This window comes from Lynx canadensis, chromosome F1 (assembly GCF_007474595.2).
Source record: "Lynx canadensis isolate LIC74 chromosome F1, mLynCan4.pri.v2, whole genome shotgun sequence".
In the NCBI taxonomy this organism is placed as follows: domain Eukaryota; kingdom Metazoa; phylum Chordata; class Mammalia; order Carnivora; family Felidae; genus Lynx; species Lynx canadensis.
In genome coordinates, this window is record NC_044319.2 from 64,265,437 (window position 1) to 64,285,280 (window position 19,844).

General features: G+C 59.2%; 2 protein-coding genes across 4 annotated transcripts in view; one reads left to right on the plus strand and one right to left on the minus strand.

Moving 5' to 3' along the window:
- DCAF8 (DDB1 and CUL4 associated factor 8) overlaps positions 1-10,209 on the plus strand; it is a 41,782-nt gene extending 31,573 nt beyond the window's left edge. For all 3 annotated transcript variants that reach the window (XM_030303388.2, XM_030303387.2, XM_030303389.2), the window contains exons 8-14: positions 728-800; positions 1,276-1,333; positions 1,841-1,948; positions 3,204-3,334; positions 7,044-7,163; positions 7,527-7,643; positions 8,265-10,209. In XM_030303388.2, the coding sequence (XP_030159248.1) occupies positions 728-800; positions 1,276-1,333; positions 1,841-1,948; positions 3,204-3,334; positions 7,044-7,163; positions 7,527-7,643; positions 8,265-8,381 (724 nt within the window). In that variant the 3' untranslated portion in view covers positions 8,382-10,209. The remainder of the gene's footprint in view (positions 1-727; positions 801-1,275; positions 1,334-1,840; positions 1,949-3,203; positions 3,335-7,043; positions 7,164-7,526; positions 7,644-8,264) is intronic.
- Positions 10,210-10,542: 333 nt separating this feature from the next.
- Positions 10,543-19,844, minus strand: PEA15 (proliferation and apoptosis adaptor protein 15). Its single transcript, XM_030303392.1, has 4 exons — positions 19,736-19,844; positions 14,045-14,218; positions 12,735-12,890; positions 10,543-12,582 (listed from the first exon to the last, which is right to left on the minus strand). Exons 2-4 carry the CDS (start codon positions 14,214-14,216, stop codon positions 12,518-12,520), a joined length of 393 nt encoding a protein of 130 aa, XP_030159252.1. The 5' UTR covers positions 14,217-14,218; positions 19,736-19,844; the 3' UTR covers positions 10,543-12,517.

Sequence of the window (19,844 nt, forward strand, 5' to 3'; positions counted from 1 at the left end):
CGGTCAGTGGAGGGAGGGTTTTTGGGAAGTGGGCGGACAGGCACGAGGAGGAGGTTGAAGAGTAGACGGACGGAATCAGGTCCTGCAGGGATGAAGTTAAGAGCAGCTGCGGAGAGGAGGCGCGGAGACTGGAGGAAACACGCCGCCGTGTGTGGTTTCTCCCGGATGTCCAGCGCCTGGCGGGACGCTCGCACACGACATCTGCCCCAGATGTTGGAATGGATGGTCAGAGGTTGGGTTGCAGAGATGAGGGAAGGGGACCGTGGTTGGATGGGAATGAAGGCAGGAGAGAGGACGTCTGGAGGAGATCCTGGTGTGGTGGGTGTTCGTAATTGCCACCGTGGGGAACGAGAGGGAGAACCAGCCAAGTAAGGGACCAAGACGGGACCGAAGACCCGAGGACCTGCACGAGCCCGGCCTGGTAGCAGCGGACCCTGTTGGGGAGCTTTCGGTGGAAATCAACAGTAAGCGATTACAAGCTGGGAGAGGAGAGAAGCCGCTTCAGGCTGATGTGGTTTAGGATTACCACCTGGAGAAGAGCTAGGGTTTGGAAGGGGGTAGGAGAGTCGGGCCTTCAGGGAAGAGCGGGAGCCAGAAGCTTGGTTGGGGACTGTCCTTTATCTGTCCTGACCTCCCACTGGCCGTGGTTCCCGCCACTACGCATTGCAGCTCTTCAAGGGATCGGTTTGTTAAGTTGTAACATCTCCGTCGTTTCCGCCCACGGCAGGATTTACGACCAGAGGAAAATTGATGAGAATGAGAACAACGGAGTGCTCAAGAAATTCTGTCCTCACCACCTGGTAAGGTTCACGAGGGGCCGGTGGTTCCAGGCTTCCCCGACTCAACCCCAAGGCTGTCCCCAAACTTGTCGGCCTGGCGGGTGGAGCTTGGACTTTGGAGTCAGACCCCTGGATTTGAATCCTGGCTCCACCACTTACTGGCTTTGCGGTCTCCGGCAGCCGCTTCCCCTCCGTTAGCTAGGTTTTCTTAGCGACAAAGTGCGGAGGTAAAGATACCTGCCTTGCCCCGTGACGGTGGGGCTGAGTGAGATAGGGCGGATGTAGGATGGCTGGCATCCTACAGAAGACGGCCAGCCGAAAGCCCTCTCCCCCGAGGCGGCCACGTGTCACTGGCTGTACTCCTGTCCGTCTCTCTCTTCCGCTCTCTCACTCTCTGGGAGAAGATGTAGGGGAGTTTGAAGGAAAACCTGTTTCCTGAAGGTGGTGTGACAAGTGGGGGGGTGGGGCATCAGTCAGTATCTGCTCCTTATTGCAGGTGAACAGTGAGTCCAAAGCAAACATCACCTGTCTTGTGTTCAGCCACGACGGCACAGGTACGTGCGCAGGGCCCGGCTCCGAGGCTGGCGCGCCCCCTCTGTCCAGGGAGCTGCCGGGCCAGTGAGGCGCGTGCCCTCCGGCGCTCACCGCCGTGCCCTGGCTCCGAGCGGAGCAGCTGGGGAGTAGTCGCTGCTGGTGAGCACACGAGCGGGAGGACACAGCAGACGACCCCCGGAGGCGCCGGGCGCCACCCGCAGATCAGATTTCGCAGCGCCCGTCCCGAAGCCCAGGCTCCTTGCCTGAGCAGGTGCTCACGCCTTCGGCTCCTCCTCGAGTCAGTGGGTGTGACCTTCCTGGGCATCCTGCTACCCCTGGGTTGGCAGCGTGTTCTCAGTCTACCCTGGACACCTGACCTGCCTGCCGTTCCAACCGAGTGAGATGGGTGCCATCCCCGGGTATTAGGAGGGGGCACTACCGGCCAGAAGCTGCACCCCAGCCCCCGACTCCTGGTCCCGGCTGTTTTTCAGCCTTTGCCTTCACTACTGTCTGCTTGTTCTTGGCAGAGCTCCTGGCCAGTTACAACGACGAAGACATTTACCTCTTCAACTCCTCTCACAGCGACGGGGCCCAGTATGTGAAGAGATACAAGGGCCACAGAAATAATGCCACAGGTGAGGCTGTCTTTTAGTTTCTGTCCGGTGGCTTAGAGAACTGCAGTGTTTCGATCAGGTTGTACAGATAAGAACTACCTGAGGGACTTGGCAGGGGGAGGGTGTCCCTGATTAATTGGCCAGGGGTTTTCACCAAGTGAGGTTACTTCCTCTGGGCGTAAGGAGACGTGGGTGACTATTTTTCCAGGCGACTGCAGGCTTACCAGGCTTGTCGGGGAGGCTGGGAAAGCCGCCCGCTGCCGGTGGTACCGAACTGCCTGAAATGGGGAGCTGCTCACTCTAGGGTGGAGGGGGCGGTGGGCCTCTGGGAGGAGCCAGAGGAGGAGGGTGGTGCTGGGGGCTCCTCCCCAGTCTGCGGCAGGAACGGCCGTCTGGGTTCTGCGTGTGGCTGCCTAGCTTCGCCGTGCCACGGACTCACTCACTGCCGACCTTTCGGAAATGCCGAAGCGTGGCTTCTGTCTTCAGACATCTGATTCAGCTGGCGTGGGGTACAGCGTGGTTGGAGTTCTTGAGAAGCTCCCTACTGGACTCTCGTGTACAGAAAAGTTGGGGTGGCCACGGCTCTGTTGCCGCCACCACTCCCAACAAGTATCTGTCATAATTTTGACTTGGAGGGACGTGTCCTTTCCTTCCGAGCGAGTGAGGAGAGCGGGAGAACTTGGGCTTGGAACTTAGTCCACGGGCAGCCAGGGCGAGGGTGCAGCCCCGTGCTCGGCGCGGAGCTTGGGCCCCCAGCTCCCCTAGCCACGTCCCAGAGTGGAGCCCTGTTGTTCAGTCTTGGGTACGGGCGCTTCTTACGGGCAGCTGTGGCATATTCCTCCGTCGTCCTTAGCCCCGCTGCCGGCCCAGGAAGCACTGACGGGGTCCTAAGGAAGCACACAAACCAAGGATGGGCCGGGAGTGTGGAACAGGGCTGCCTAGTGGGGTGATTCAGGCCGGGACAGGTAAGGCATTCGTGAGGCCGGGGGTGCCCCGCAGGGTATAGACCACGGTGATTGAGGCTGCCACCGAGGGACCGGAGCCCCTCTGCCCCACGGAGCTCTTGGAGGGACCAGAAGCAGGCTCGGGGAATGGCATGACTCTTGCTCTGTCTGTTGTATACGCACAAGCCCTTGATTTGGTTTGTGAAAACGAAAGGGATTCTGTGGCTCTTTGCTGACTCGGACTTTGTGAATAACTAAATTCCCTATGAGGTAAATACATACAGGCCTGATGCCAACTTCCGTGTGGTTTCTTCCCTCGTTCGTCGTTTCAGTAAAAGGCGTCAATTTCTATGGCCCCAAGAGCGAGTTTGTGGTGAGCGGCAGTGACTGCGGGCACATCTTCCTCTGGGAGAAGTCCTCCTGCCAGATCGTGCAGTTCATGGAGGGGGACAAGGGAGGCGTGGTGAGTACGCTGTGCCGGCCTGGCCGGCTCCCTGCTCTTCTCGCCATTGAGGTAGGTGTTCGCAGGGCCCCTGAGTTCACTGTGGCGGCGCGATGCCCTGTCTTGGAGTCTGGCCAGCCACATCGAAGGCACCAGGGGGTGCTGAGGTTTGCATGGAATGTTTTCTCCCGTGTTCTGCCTTCTGCCCCTCTGAGGCATGGTTTGTTCGGGAGAGAGAGGGAGTGTAGGGAAGAGCCTGTGGCCCGAATCGGGGGGTCTCTAGCCATGCACCTTTTCTGAAAGGAGAGCACTGGAGTTCAGGGCACTCCCATCGTGCCCGGTGCCAAAGGGGTCTCCGTGCCACGTGCCTCATCCCTTAAGAGTAGCTGAGTAGGCATCTGGACTAGATCCTGGGTCAGTGGATACGAGGTAGAAGGAGCACTTTTCGGGCAGTTGGGAGAGTCAGAATATGGTCCACACAGCCTTCCGTGGGGCATTCAATGTTAGGTTTCTGTCATGTGACAATAGCATTTTATTTATATAGGAGGATATCCTTGTACTTAGGAGCTACGTATTAAATACGTAGAGGTGAAATGTCATGTTCATATTTAAACGAATATAAACCCATAACGTCTACATCTAGATGGGGACAGAGCAAATACGGTGATTTGTCGTGGTGGTGGTTTAAATAATGACTGAGCAGCCTGCTGTACAGCCCGTGAGCAGCTCAGTCTGCCTGTCCTTTGAGTTCCAGACAGCCTTCGTAGGGGTAGGGCAGAAAGGAAGCATGAGGGGTCCTGAATTGGGGAGTGAAGTACGGCCAGCTCTTAAGACCCATCTAGCTCATCATATATTTTTTTTCTTTTTTGAGACCCAGACTCTGAAAAGGAATTTAGTGGCTTCCTATTGTAAGGTTTTTGGACTGCAGAAGATCTGAAAGAGGCAGTTTGGGAGACTGCCTTGTACTGATTGCCCGAGTCTGGTTAGGAGCCTGTCAGGAACGGCTGAGACAGCTTGGTCTCTCTCCCTTTTCATCCCGTCTCAGCTCCGGGCAGTTGCAAAGAGCCCATCTCTTCATGAGGTGTCCAGACAATGGTGGTAGAACTTAAAACGGTGCTTTGCAGTCAGGCTCCCTTTCCTTGTGTGTTTCTTGCCTTCACGTGAAGCTCTTTCAGATTTTTTTCTGGTTTTGTCTAAGTTTTTGGGACCTGGGGCCAGTAGAGATCCCAGGCTTCTCTGGCCTGGACGCATGTGGAGAGGGTGTGGAGCTTGAAGGCGTATCTCACTGTTGCCCGCTTCCTGTCCTGCCCTTCCGTAGGTCCTCCTCTATCACCTGCAGTGAACAAACTAAAACACTGGAGTCTTCGTGAGAATTCTGCAGTAGGCATGTAGTCAGAAGGAAGTCAGAAGGGCCCAGTGAATCCTTTCTAGATCATAAACTGTCTTGCGTTCCGTTCCGGAGAGACGCAGGGCCGAATGCCCTCTCCCAAACCACTCTGCAGGCCGGTTTGCTTTCAGCTCTGCCAGTAGCAGGGTCTGATGGGTAGTCCAGGTTCTCAGGTGGAGAGGGCAGCCGCTTGGGATAGGCGGGCCCCACGCCTGGATCTGGTGGTCACGAGAGTGAGAGACCAGAACAAGAGATCTAGAGGCCGCACCCTGAAGAGCGTTTCCCAGCTTGTTCTTGTCCCCATGTGAGCTTGATGATCTGTGTGTTCCCACCTGGCCACCTCCGTGTTTTTGGCCCTAACTTCCCCGCAGCAGGTCGCCAGGCACCAGCCTCCAAAGAAGATGCATAGCAGCTCATTGTAAAGTAGAATATAACAGCCAAAAGGGATCTTAGAAGTTATCATCCGCCTTGCCCAGGTCTCTCGACTCTGGTTTTGCGTCAGTCTCTAGTCCTTTCTTTGTTCCCATTTAAGGACAAGGGGGTGGGGTTGACGTTAAGGACAGTCCTTGGTCCCCCAGAGCACTTTAGTGCTCTGTCCCATCCGCGTATCTCCCAGCCCAGGCCTCTCGAGGCTGGAGCTCGTTGCTCCGCTCAGGTTGTTACTGACCGGGTAGTGCTGGCGTTCAGACGGGCCTGGCCCAGAAGCTCTCTGTCGGCTCCCCCTGCAGGCTCCAACCCAGGTACTATACGGTATTGACTGCTGTCTCTCTTGCCCTTGGCTTTGTCCTTAGTCCCAAGTTCCAAGGAATTGTTTTGATTTTGCTGACTTGCTCCAGGAGAGGTAGTCAGGGTGGAGGGCTCATCAGGAGGCGGCGGAATGATCTCTGGTTTGTACGTGTAAGTTGTCATGTATCTTTGGATAATAATCTCCGGCAGTGGAGCTCCTGTCTGGGGTCTCCTCATGCCGCAGATGCTGAGAACTGTCCGCACTACCTGAAAAGAGCCCCAGTAGAAACTTCGCAGTGAGCTGATACGGGGCTTGAGAGAAGGAGAAGAGGGGAAACGTGGTTTCTGCTTTACTGTCAGGCTCGGGCTTCACTTCAGTCTTCTCTGAGCATTTATTTACTTGTAAAATGGAAGAACAAAGACGATTGGAAGCCTGGGTCAGTATTATTTTCCATGCTGGCCCCAGTTTCCCCTCAGCTGCGCTCTCTGCGTGTGCAGGCCAGGCAGAGGAGGTTGGTCCAGAGAGAAGGAAAAGATAAAAGAGGCTTTTTGCCAGGGGTTGTTTTTTTGGCCTACGGGGGCAGCTGCAAGGCGGGATGGGATGGTGGGGGGGGGGGGGGCACGGGGGAGGACCGGCTAGGGCCACACCCTCTTCCTTCCGGGTGCCTTTCCTATCTATTCTTCGGCTGACTAAGCCCCAAAATGCTTTAGCAGCTAGATCTGGGACCAGCTCTTCCAGTGGCCCTGGGAGCTGCCTGCCCTGCCCTGCCCTGCCCTGCCCTGCCCTGCCCTGCCCTGCCCTGCCCTGTTTGGAAGGCTGATGTTTCCAAGTTAGACAGCAGGGGGCATGGGTGCCTCCAGACAGAAGGAAGCTGCTGAAGCCAGAAGGCCTGCCTGTCTGCCACAGTCCCTTTCTCCTGCGCAGTCACTGTACCCAGAGGTGGTTTAGATTGATGCCATGGATGCCCCAGGAAGCTGTGTTCCTACACTGTGCCACCCTATGGCTGAGCCTGTTGGGCTTTCTGGGTGCACAGCAGGATGCCGTCCCCCTGGGGCGTGCAGGGTTCTCCAGCATCCGCGTGCCTCCACTGCCTCACCCCTCCCCAGCCTGTGCCTCCCTCCAGTCCAAGTAAACCGTGCCAAGTGAATGTGATTGTTCTCTCTTTTCTGGGGGCTCAGCGGCAGCTGCTGCTTTCTTCATTTTTAAAAATTTATTTGCCATTTGGTGAAAGGCACTGAGATGTTTTTTTTCCAGCCTTGGGCAAGTTGGAACTGTGGAATCCGGAGTAGATGAGGTCATCTGGACCTCATTGCCTTTTTGTGAAGCCAGCAGTGAGCTTGGCCAGTCACCCGCCTGCCCCTGCGGCTGTGTCTAGGGCGAGGCCACCCCTGCCTATACCTGGGAGATGAGAGATGGGCCCGTTCTATCTATCCAGTCTGTGTCCAGCGTTTCTTCCACCCCCAGGGCCCTTGGCCTGCGTTCGTGATGGTTGGGCCTGCCTTCCCAGCACTCTCTCAGCTCTGATTGAGGAATATGTTTGGCTCAAGGTGAGTGGTGGTTTTTAAGTCCTATTCCCATATACCCCTGAGCCTGTGGTTTCCTTTCCTCTTGACCAGGTAAACTGTCTTGAGCCCCACCCTCACCTGCCTGTGCTGGCAACCAGCGGCCTAGACCATGATGTCAAGATCTGGGCACCCACTGCTGAAACTTCCACTGAGCTGACGGGGCTGAAGGATGTAAGTGGCTGACTGCGGAGGTCCATGTTGCACTTTGAGTCTAACACCCTCCCCCACACGGCTGTGATTGGCCCTCGGGGAGCATCCCCTGCGCAGGGGTCCCGGGGCAGCTGTGGAGTGCCCTGAGTTCACGGCGGAGTGGGGAAGGGGGGTCTTTAGGAAGGATCGTTCTATTTTAGAGCTTCCTGACCTTCTCAGTGGATAAACCTGGGGCACCCTTTCCTAATCTGGTCTGGCTCCCCTTCGGCTTAACAGCTCCTGAAGGACGTTTTCAGGGGGATGGGGCTCCAGTCCCTTCTGATCAGGGCCGGGGTCCCTAGTCGTTACTCGCCACACTCACCCCCAGCACCCTCTCTGGTTCAGGTGATTAAGAAGAACAAGCGGGAGCGGGATGAAGACAGCTTGCACCACACTGACCTGTTTGATAGCCACATGCTCTGGTTCCTCATGCATCACCTGAGACAGAGACGCCACCACCGGGTAAGCTGGCGTGGGGGGGGTGGGCGCCCGGGGGCGGTGACCCCCGCAAAGGTCACATGTCCTAGTGCACACTTCCTCGCCATTTTAAAAAGCGGTCGGGTGGTTGTGGTTGGGTTTCTTATCCATTGTCCTGCACCCCCACCAGAGCCCTGGTGTAGCCTTGGAAGAGCCACCCGGCAGGCGGGTGGGGCCTGCTCTCTGCTCTCCATCGCCGCGCGTGAGAGCGCGGTGTTTGCAGAGGCGTGAGGGTGGGGAAGGGGTGGGGAAAAATGATAAGTGTCAGAGTGACTTTCTGTTTTTCCTTCTGCCCGAAGAGGCCTAGGGCAGGGGTTAGCAAACTCTGGCAGTTGGCATGCTGCCTGTTTTGGCAAATAAAGTTTTACTGGAATACAGCCATACCCGTCCATTCACGTTGTCTGTGGCTGCTTTCGTGCTACCACAGCGGAGCCGAAGAGTTGCAATAGACATAATGCAATAGCCGTGATCGGTAATAGTTATTATCTGGCCCTTTTAAGGAAAAGTCCGCCGACCCCTGGCCTAGAGCACCTGAGTTACAGTTAAGCCCTAACGGGCTTGTCCTCTTTGTGGGGAAACTACTAACAAGCCTTTCCCATTCTACAGCGCTGGCGAGAGCCTGGGGTTGGGGCCACAGATGCAGACTCGGATGAGTCCCCCAGCTCCTCAGACACATCGGACGAGGAGGAGGGCCCCGACCGGGTGCAGTGCATGCCTTCCTGAGGCCTCGGACCCAGGAGGGGCGGGCCGGAGCTGCCAACCCCGATCCTGCCTGGACAGCCCTTTCCTGTCTCAGGCCCTTACCTTCAGCAGAAACGCACTTTGGACTTTTTGCTTTAGATAAAAGAAAGACCTCCTGGGAGAAAGACAGACCGGAGGGGGCGCGAACCTGCGGAGTAGCTAGGAGTAGGAGCCAGGCCCTGGCATGGGCTCCGCGGAGAGGTGCAGAGGGCTCAGCAGAAACGGCCTCTCCCCAAAGCCTTGTTTTTTTTTGGGAGGGGGGAGCCTATTTTGTTAACTGGTTTGGGGTAGGGAATGGGGTTTCCTTTTCTTTAATCTCCCTTGTTTCTTGGGTGGGGGGCGGGGATAACTGGCTGTTCAGTACCAATGGGCCGGGGTGGGGGCGGTGGATGTGCCGTTCTCTCTTTGGTTTAGGTTGTTGACCTTTTTCTTTATGTTTTAAAAGTCTGTGACAGTTGCATTCCCCTGCCCCCCCCCCCCCCCCCGCCGCCCCCAGACGACCCCATCCCAGGATCCCGTTATTCTCGGGAGTCCTCGGAGCCCCTAACCGCCCCACACTCTTCACTGTCCTTCCCACCCGTTCGTCCTCTGTCCTTCCCACGGTGTTTCACACATGCCCTTCTCTTCATCCCGTCACCCCTAACTAGGTCTGGTGAGAGGGGCTGGGGTGGCGGGAGGAGGGGCAGAAGTGGAGGAAGGATAGGAAGGATGTTACCTCTTCTGTTACTTAAAAAAAAAGTTGTTTGGTGGCAGCAGTCTCCTTGCCCTGTCACTGTTAGAGGCCTAATTTTATATCTATAAATATATTAAAAAGCAAGTCAAACTTGGATGTAGCACGTTAAAATTCTTGTCAGTTTGAATACCTGTATGTCCTCCGTGACTGCAGGGAAGGGACTGAAGGTGGAGGGTGGGAGTCCTGCCCTCGCAGTCACACAGGGCCCAGCCCGCCCTCTGTTTGCGGCCACCAGAGATGGGGGCCGACCCCTTGGGTTTTTGGAGGCTCCAGAACGGGAAGATCCTCCATTCTGCCCTCCTCCGCTTCCTGCCGCGGCTGCGGGGCTGGGAAAACGGAGTTCCTTTCAGTTCTTTGCCCCAGATCTCCTACCTCTCCTTGGGTCTTGTGGGTGTCCCAGGATGCTCTCCCAACCAGAGGCTGGCCCGTCTTTAAAACTTGACTGCACTGTGACTTCAGGAAGGTTCTGCCACTGCAGACTGTCTCTCCTCATACTGTACGTGACAGAGGACACGCTCACTCTTACCTGTAGCTGCTTGATTCTCTAAGCCACCCACCCTGCCCCAGCAGCCCCCTGCCTCGTGGGAGGAGAGTATAGCAGAGAAAGGCCTCCTGGGGCGGCCTCTCTGGCTGGTTCACCTCTTGACGTCTTGCGACTGAGGGACAAATCGTTAATCTAAGGATGAAGATAGCTGGGGCTTGGACACCTGTCTCGTCACTGGCCGCTGAATGAAAGTCCTGAGTTGAATCTTTGCCCTTATTGCTTGTGCTGCTATCCACCCCCCCCCCCCCCGCCCCCCCAGCCCCCAACCAGGAATTCTGCATCCTGAGGCGGCCCGATTCTCCTAGAACAGGCCAGGAAGGAAGGGCAGAGTGAAGGGATGGAAGGCACTCCTTCCTCCTGCCCCTTTTCTTAGCAACTCTCAGACCAGATGTCAGCTGCTGCGTTTCCTCCCCAAGGCGGGGACGCGCGCACTCCTGTTGCCGGAGGGGTCGTGGCGTGGCCTGAAAACCATGCACTCTGGAATTGATTGTGTATTTTCTCTCAGTAAAGCTTTTTTTTTTTTTCTTCTTCTCCTTTCTGACTGCCGCTGTGTGTGTGCGACATGTGGCCCATTCATTCGTGATGGACCGGGTTGGTCTCTTCCACTATAGGCTCCTGGCCCTGTCTCCCTTACGGTTTGAGGAGGTCTGGTCTGGGACAGTCCTGTTTCCAGGCGTGGGCTCCAGTGGAGCAGGCCCCATAGCTCAGGGCTACTCGGGAGACGGGTGGGGGGAGGCGGGGGGAAGGATACCATTAGGGGTGTTTTCCAGGCTGCAGTGAGGGATTTGGGGTATTGCTCCCCCTCCCTTCCCCAGTCATTCAAAGACTCCAAAGTCCTGGTAATTCACAGAAATTCTAGAACCGGGTACAGTACAATCACCTTTATTCCAGGGTTAGAATGAGGCCGTGCACACTGCAGACAGGGGAGCACAGGATAGGGACGATCTCACAGCAGTACAGGGATGGGAGGGCAGGTTAGTCTTTTTAGATTATTTTTGCCTTACAGAGATACTACTAGACTCTGTTGAAAATGACCCTGTCTCCCTTCTCCCATCTCACCCTCTCTCCTCTTCAGAGAAAGCTCCTAATTCCTTCCTCTGTCTCTCTCTCTCTCTCTCTCTCTTACACACACACACTCTCACATCACATATCCTGACCGGAAGGACAATTCGTGCTCAGTTCCCCCCTCCCAATTCTGCAAGTATCTCTCTGTCCTTGAGGGAGAAGCCAGACAGGGCTGGGGAAACTTGGGAAGGTCCTTTAAGGCAAAACTGTGTGGAGTACTCAAGGTGTATGTGTTAAGGCAGGTGTCCGCAGCGGTGGCCAGAGGGGACGGCTGGGCTGGGCACAGAGGCGGCTCTCTCCGGCCAGTCTGGCTTCTTCCCTCCTCTGACAGCCAGCCCTCCGCTCCCACTTAAGTTTTGCTCCCACGTCTTCAAAGCTCTGAACTTAAAACTTTCTCTGAATAGTCTCTTGAGATTGCATGTGAATTTAAACTTGAAGAAAGTTTCTTCGTTTTCACTACACAGCCACTGGACTGGCGCTCCCTTCACCGCGCCCCCCCCCCCCACCCCCGCCCTGGCCTAGACACTAAGTTAATGCCAGACACAAGAAAGGGCAGACATGGCAGTGCGGGTTTAATATACATATATGTAGATATATATGTACACACAGTTAGCACGGTCAGGGCAGGGAGGGCATCTTGGCACAGGAAGGAGGCTGGGGTCACTGCACTCTAGTGATTTGGCTAGGAGGCATTCACGAGCCCAACACGCCAGGATAGTGGGGAAGATGGGCTACGGGCTAACAAGTCCCCTCCTGGACTGAACTGGTGGCGGGGGGGGGGGGGGGGTGGTCAGTGCAAAGGAAGACACTGTAATTAGCTGCTTCCCTTCGTTCCAGCTGGGGGCGTTCTAGACCCGAGATAGGGAGGGTCGCCTGTAGTCACCACGCTGGGACCCTGTGGGTGGGACGGGGTTGGGGTTAAGACCTAAGGAGCTCATTCCTCAGTCTCCCTAGGTTTGGAGTCAGTGTGTGCAACAGTCTGAGTAGGAATAAAGGAGTGGAAAAGAGGGCCCCCCTCCCCACATCTGGTTTAGGGGGGGCCTGCTCCCAGCATGGGCTCTGGGGGAGGCGGGAGGGTCTAATGCTGGGTGCTCCACGGGGTCTGAACTTCGGGGCCAGGAAGGGATCCAGTGGTCCTCTCTCCTTAGATCCCTGGCTCATACCCATCCTAGGCCCATGGGAGGGGAGCAAAATGGGACCTGCTGGGGCCCAGGCCCTCCAGCCTGAGGAACCACTAGAAAAGACTCGTTGGCCAATCCAGCATGGGAGTACAAACTCGGAACTCTGGCTGTTCTTTGCCCCGTCCGGGTGGGGGTTGGGTAACCACTTTCCCTCCCGCTGCTCGTCATCAGGTCCACCCACCTCTCCCCAGGCCCTCACCCCCAGCTCGGCTCCTCAGTGTAGGAAAATACAGGTCCTTTCTGCTCCCACACTTCGGCCGTGTGGGGGAAGAGTGGAGGAAAGGGCAGTAGGAGGAATGTGCCCATTTCTATTTGCATAGAAACAGCCCCCACCTCCCCCTAAAGTGGGGAAACGAAGCCCCCCCCCCCCCCAGCCCGACCCCCATCCCCTCACAAGGAGGAGGAACTTGATGAGCTAGACATACAGACGGACAGCCAGAGCGTGCGCACACGCACACACACGCGCACAGTAAGGGGGTTAGGACCAGGTTAGTAAGTGGGTAGACTGGGGGGGTTGCCCTCGCCCCTCCCCTGGAGGCTGGGGGAAGGGAGTGGTCCAGTGAAGGTCCAACCTTCCTCCTCTCCTCCCCCTCGCTCAGGCTTTCTTCGGTGGCGGAGCCAGTTTGATGATCTCTTCCTCCGAGGGCTGCCGGATGATGTCTGGGGGCAAAAAGGGAGGTGTCCAGGGACGGGAGGCGTGGACGACGGCAGGCAGGCCCGCCGCATCCGCCTCCGTTCTCCCCAGAGTCCAGTGCTCCAAGGATCACCCCTGGGCGGGGGGAGAGGTGCACGGTGAAGGCGTGGCCTCCTACCTTTGTACTTCTTGGCACTGGGGATGCGGGTCAGCTTGGTGTCCAGCTCATCCTCCTCGGAGATCTTCAGAACACGGGTTCTGTAGTCCACCACCATGGTGAGCAGGTCAGGGCGGCGAGAGATCTCGAAGATGTGCTCGATGTAGGAGAGGTTGTCTGAAGGAAGACGGAGACGGGGTCAGCCAGGCTGGAGAGGCCTCCCCTGCCCCACCAGGCCAGGCTTCTGGGACCCACACTGGCTATCAGAGGGCACGCCCCTGGAAGGGGCTGGGCCGCCGAGCAGGACAAGAAAGCTAAGGCACCAACAGTAAATGGGGAGGACTTCCCGGGAAGAGCAGGTGGTTGGTCAGTGAGGTTTAAAACATTAGGGATTTAGAACGAGGGATTCGGGCTGAATACCAGGTTCCACGTTGCGGGGAGGGGAGAACAGAAGAGTTAAATGGCCTTCCTGACCCCCCACACCCAGGCTGACTCCCTAGCACTCCTCCTCGTCAGCATCAGAAAGAATTTCCCGACAGCACCCGTGGGGGTGCAGGCCCCAGGCCAGCCAGGAGAGATGCTGGGCCTCGTGAGCCCGGGCACGGCCGTGGCCAGAAGGATGCTCTCCGTGGCTGGGCCGGTTCTAGACTGCAGACGCCCTCCGTCCTTCCTCCCTGGCTCCTCCCCTGTGACCCTCTGCAGCCGCCTCCTGACCGCTCGCCATGCTACAGGCAGACGAGTACCTCTCGCGGCCCAGGGGTCACTTACCGCCCGCCGAATACCCCGTCCCTCAAGGCCCCCCACGGCGCAGCCTTAACTTACCTTTCCAGCCACCGCTAAATGTACCCTAGGCCCCACCAGCCAAGCCAAACAGGCCCCCTTTGCTCTTCCAGGCACACCAGACACTCCTGCCTCTGGGACTGTGGTCCTTTGCCAGGCATGCCCCCGCTTGGGACCCTGCCTTCGAAATACACTTGCCTTGCAGGGCTAGCTTAACGCACCGACTCCCCGCCCAAGCCACTCCCAGAGCAGTGGTCTCTAAAAGTGGATACGAAAAACGTCGGAACCTGTGGTTTTACTTCTAATCTCATCGCCTTCGACTTGTGTTTTAATGTGTTGTCACACATCTGACAATAGCACAGGGGCGTGTGAGCGCCCCCGTTAGTGACTGACAGCACCGTAAGGCACGCAGGGACCACCACCCCCGGGTCTCTACTCGCAGCCTCTCTCCCGTCCTGCCGGAGAGGAGAGTGCTTGGCGCGTGCGGCCCTGACCTTGCTTCTCGCTGCCGCCGCCAGGACTGAGCCCGAGAGGCCGCGGCCCCCGCCCACCTTTGTCCAGCTTGTTGTGGCTCTCCAGGAAGCTGAACCAGGCACTGCCAGTAGTGATCTCCTCGCTCTTCTCGCTGGGGATGTCCTCCTTGCAGGCCGATTTGAGCTGTTCCAGGTCTTCAAGGGTGATGTTGTTGGTCAGGTCCTGGAGGAGGGTCCCGTACTCGGCCATGACTGGGGGCGGGAGGAACAAAGGGAGAGGCGGCTGAGCTGGAGGTGCCGGTCCGGTTTCCTCACCGGCACCCGCCTCCACCAGCTCCCTCCACCCTGGCGGAGGCTGGGGGCGGGGGGGCTCCCCCGGCTGGAGGGAGAAAATGAAGACCCAAGGGCGGCGGGCACAGTCGGGAAGAGATGAGAAGCTAGGGGCCAAGCTTCAGCCTAGAGTGACAAGTCACACCTCCTTCTCCCCCATCTTTTTTCATTTCTGCCCCCCCCAGCAGTAACCCTGGCAACAGCTCCCCTGACTGAGGAGGCGGTTACCATAGCAACCTGCTCCAGACTTTCTCACCCACTGCCTCCCAGGCCCCCCCCCCAGAATCGCCCCACCCACCTGCAACCCCTCCCCCTGTCAAAAAAAAAAAAAAAAACCAACAAAACAAAAACCCCACAACACTCCAAAACGACCTTCAGGGAGAGGCAGGCTGGCCGGCCGTGGCAGTGAGAAGCTCTGGGAGGGGCAGGAGGGGCAGGGGGGGGCGCTGCTTGGTTAGAGCTCGTGTGTTCTAGCTCCCATTCTTCCCCAGAAGCAAAGGGGTCCCTCGCTTCAACTCCCCACCGCCCCTCCAATGACTCATTTTGGATGGATGCCTAGGTGCTTGGTCTAACGGTCCCCTGGCCCCTCCGTGCCCCACTGTATTCAGTCCTTAGGGCTCGGGCGGGCGGGGAGGGGGAAGCAACGGGCCACCCCCACCTTTGTGGAGCCCGTTTCTCCCTTGATGGCTGCCGGGCCTCCGCACAGCCCTCTCTCCTAGCCTTTGTGCTACGCCCGCAGCCCCCGCGCCCCAGAATACCAAGCGGCTGGCTCTGGCCCCCTGCCCGGTTCCCAGGCTGGCTGGGTGGCAGGGGAAGGGGTTTCGAGGCAGCTCTGGGAGAGTCTGGCAGCAAAGGGGCTGTCACCACTGCCTGCACCCACGTCCGGCTGGCACCACCTTCGGGATGGGCTCCTGGAGGGGGCTTGGGCGAGGCTGCGGCTCCCCCAGGCCTTCACCCCACCCCTCTTTCGGGAAGATCTTGAAGTGGGAAGGTAGAGAACGTTCAAGGCCCTCCTTCCCACTAGGTAGGAAGCGTGACTAAGACAGGAAGAAGGAAGGTCAGACCTTAGAATGAACTTCTGGAAGTGATAAGACGTGAAACTCCGGTGCTGAGTTTAAAAGGGGCTCCCCCCCCCCCCACGATGAGTATATGTTTCTTTTATAATCAGAAAAGTGAAGCATTTTAAAAAGTAAGTTCTATCCTAAACTCTGGCTGAACCAAGGATTGGGACAAGGAGCTAGACGACCTTGTACTTGACGGGGACTGCCCACAAATCACCCCAACGCTGGCCTGGGAACGTAGCAGACGGCGAGGGGCTGGCCTCACCCCATTTTCCTTATTTCTGGTCTAGGTGCAGGGAAACTGAGGCAGAGAGGCATGGCACAGTAAAAGGCGTGGACCCAGAAGTCCGCATTCCCAACCCCCTACTCGGACCAGAACCAACAAGCCTCCCTCGGTGGCAGGCACTGTGACACACACACGCAATGAGCCAGCAGGACCCCCACAAGACACAGGCACTCACGGGCACGCTCGCTGGCACAGCTAGGTGCAAGCAGCCGGCAGGGCCCGGCGGCCGCCCCACCAGGCCGGGCCAGGAACAATGCTCTCTGACTGTCAGCACCAGGAGCCGTCTCTGCCTTGAAATCTAGGTCACAGCAGTAGGCTCTGGAGCCCAGCCCCCCCCAACCCCCTCCATAATCCCGGGCCAGGAGAGGGGGGTGACGGGCAGGGGGGTCCAGGCATGAGGACATCAATGGGGGGGGGTGGAGAGAGCTCAAAAGGAAGGGGCAGCACGGGAAGGAGGCAGGGTGCCCCCAAGAAGACCCGCCCCCCCCCCCCCCATGGAGGAGACCCTGGGACCAAGCCCTCGGCTGGGAAATGGGACAGCGGTTAGGGGTCTCCTGTCCATTTTCACGCAGAAGAGGCTGTAACTAGATCCTGTGGAAGGAGAATGTGTGTGTGTGTGTCTCTCCTGGAAGGAAGTTGGGTTTAGGGCTCTGAATCTAAAACACAGACTTCCAGGGGAGGTGGGCGGGGAGGGATTAATGTGTGAGTGAGCCACCCACGAAGGAGGGGGGCGGTGGGTAGGAGCTTTCTTAGAGCGCGAGGCAGACGCGAGGCCCCCAAGAGGCGCGGGGGTGGGGGGAACGTTGAGGGGCGCGGGCACCGGGAGGTGGCGGTGGCGGGGTGTGGGGGTGCGTGCGTGTTCTGGGAATGGATGTGTACGTGCTAGGGCTGGATGGGTGGCGGTGAGCGTACGAGGTGTGTGTGTGTGTGTGTGTGTGTGCGTGCGCGTGTGTGAACGCCGCACGCGTGTGTCAGCTCTGTAATCACAGGCCCGAAAGCAGAGAGAAGGGAAGGGTGAGGAGGGCCCACAGAATGGAGGAAGAGCCGGGGCTGGGAGAGGGAAGGAGGCTGCAAAGGAGGGATCCTAGGGGAGGGTGCGGGCACTCCGCGGTTACCAGGGTGACCTCGGTTCTGCCCCCCCCTCCCCCAGCGGTGGGGACAATGACACCACTGGATGGGAGGGGTGTGGGAGCGGCAAGGAGGGACAGAAGCTGTGCAGTAAGGCCCCCTGCGGGAGTGGGAAAGGCGGCCTGGGGGCTCCCTCCCTGGAGAGATCCGTCGTCCAGCCAGGCCTGGGCGGGGCAGCAGGGGCAAGGCCAGCCCCTTGGGGAATTCTTGGGGTGCAAGGAAGTGGAATCTCCTTAGGTGGCTCTCAAGTCTCACGGACAAGCACCGTCCTCGGGGCGGTGTGGCCCCGGTGGGGCTTGGCAGAAGCCGGGCTCCTTCGCCCCCGGTCACTTTTGTCACCGAGACTCAGGATTCCTCGGGGCCTACAGAGGCGTCTCCTCCCCTCCCAGCCCTGCAAAGTCTTCCAGGTCCCCGGAGCAGCACGGAGGTTGTCTGGGGAACACCAGGCAGCCTGGGCGGAGGCCATTCTTGGGACAGGATACCAAGGCAGGAACCGGGACCGGAGCTGAGGCTGCCAGGAAGTCAGTCCCCTTCCCTCCCAGATCATTCTGTGCTCTGCTCACTGCTTCCTCACACCTACCTTCCTTCCTTCCTCCCTCCCTCCCTCCCTCCCTCTCCTTCCAAGCTGGCCCCAGGTGGAGCCCCGACAAAAGTGGAAGTGATGGAGGAAGCTGGGGGGAGAGGGGCAGGTGGGGAGGATCTTACATGCTGGCCTCCGGGGATAGGAGCCCGGAGCCAGACAGGTGGGGGCCCTGGGGCACCACCTGCGGAAGCAGCGGGCCGGGGCACCCTGAGAAGCCTAGCAAATCGGGGTAACCCCTGTGCGTTGGGACACTACTTCATGCCCATCCCCTCTCCCGTTTGGTCCCAAACTCCCAGTAAACTTCAAAACAAAGCCTTCCCCCCCCCCCACCCCATCTGTGGCAGCTGCCGGAGTGGGGGGTGGAGGAGGTCTCCCACACCAGCAGGAGGGGGTCTTACTGCCTCGATTCTGGATCCGGGCATGGGGTGCCAGGCGAGGGGAAGCAGAGGGGTGAGTAGGGAGGGCAGGGCGCCCGTTCTACCTGGGCCCCAAGTTCAAGCAGTCCTAGTCCTAATGATTCCCTTAATAACCCACTCAGTTGACTTCTTCCCTTAGCTTCCATTCAGCTTTGGGGGGCGGGGGGCAGTGTCTTTCTTCCTGTAACAAAGGAAGAAGGGGGCTCCAAGACTCGGCCGGCCAGCCGGGGAATGAGGGGAGACGGGATACCCGGGCCTCAGGCTGAGAAGGCAGGTGGGTTAGCCCTGGGCACAGAGGCCCTCAGTCTAAGAGAAGGCAGACGCCCCACGATGGGGGCATCAGGAGACCTCTGGCATCGGGTCGGGCAGGGCAGAGAGGGCTGCCCGCTGGTGAGGTGGCCCAAGTGCTGGCCACTCAGCTGGTGGTGTCTCTCCTACTCCTGTTTCGGTTTCCTTCCCACCTCTCCCCCTCACCCATCTCCTTCCTGCAGTCTCTCGCTCCCTTCCTCCTGTCCTATCAGTGGGCTTTCAGCCGGTCTCACTGGGTGGTGGCCCCGAGTACCGAGGACCGCTGGGGTCTGTGACTCAGTGTCCCCCTCTGAACACCCAGGGCTACTACTCTTAGGAAAGAGTGAGTTTCCCTGCTGCCCAGAGAGCGGCAGCTTGGGGAAGGGGGGGAGGGGCTTGAACTGGTTGGCTGCATCCAGGTGGCGCGTGAGGGTCCGTAGGGAAGGGGACGGCCCGGCAGGGCGTGACTCCGTGGCCCTCTTCACGCATGACAACATGCACACAGGACGGGCACAGGTGTCGGGGGCGGCGAGGAAGTAGGCAACCGGGGCAGTGGGCAGCCTAGGGCATCTCTGGCAATCTCCCCAACGGAGTGTTTAGCCACAAAGGGAGGAGCAATTAAAGCTAATCGTTCTGACAGCCTGGGGGCCAGACTCGTCGAGAAACAAAACCCACACATTCAGCACGTTTCTCGAACTCCCCGGGGCCTCGCCCCATCCTGCTTTCGCCGGGTCCTGGCTCTCGGAGCCCGTGCCGCCCAGCCCCCAGCCCTCTTCCCACTGCTCTGGCCACCTCGGCCTCGCTTCCTCCCCTCCCGTCCCCGACTGTGTCCCTGTCCCTCGCACACATTCTCCTCATTCTCTCTCTCTCTGACTTGGGCTCCATCCTTGGCTGACTCATACTCATTCTTTTTCTCCCTCTCCTCTTCTCCCACCCCCTCCTCCATCCCCGGGCCGCTCGGGGCGCAGAAACCAGCCGCTCCCGGCACCTAAGTGGACCTGGGGGGCAGAGGCCGCAGCAGCCCCTTACCTTCCCGGCTCCCCCAGCGTCGGGGCGCCAGGCGGGCTCACTCACTCCGGATCCCGTCTCCCTGTCCCTCTGTCTTAAAGAGGGGCAACCTGAGGCCCAGGGCTCGGAGACTGTGCCCAGACAATCAGGGTGGCCTGGGGACAGGGGCCCCCACTCAGCTGTCCCGCAGACAGATGTTCTCCCAGGGGACGTGCACATGGAGGCCGTGGGGGGAGGGGGTGGATGTGTAGTGCAGGGACGTTTGTGATTTGCTGTGTGCGAAGCGATGTGTGGAAGAGTCACATGGGTGTGTGTCACCGTGTGTGCTGGCGTGTCTCTCGTAGGTGTGCGTGTCCCTGTCGCTTCCGACACGGACTGGAGGAAATTAGGGCTTTCGCCTTAGCTGCTCCTCCTCGCCCCCGGCTCCCGCCCCCCTGCCCCGGACACGCGCCCGCCGGTCCCCCGGTGGCCCCCGCGGGCCGCGGCGGGGGTCCTGGCCGAGCCGGCCCGCGCGGGAAGCGGGCTCCCGGCCGAGTGTCCCCGGGCCGGGCCCCGCACCCCGCACCCCGGCCGCCCCCCGCGGCCCCGGGTCGCCGCCCCTGCGCGCCCGCCCGGCCCCGAGCCCGACCCCGGCCCCGGCCCCGGCCCCGGCCCCGGCCCGCCTCTCACCGCCGCGGGCTGAGCGCTCAGGGCGCGGCTCTCCGGCGTCCCGGTTCCTGGGCAGCGTCCGGAGCCTCCTCCTCGGCTCCCGCCGCTCCTGCCGCCGCCGCCGCCGCCG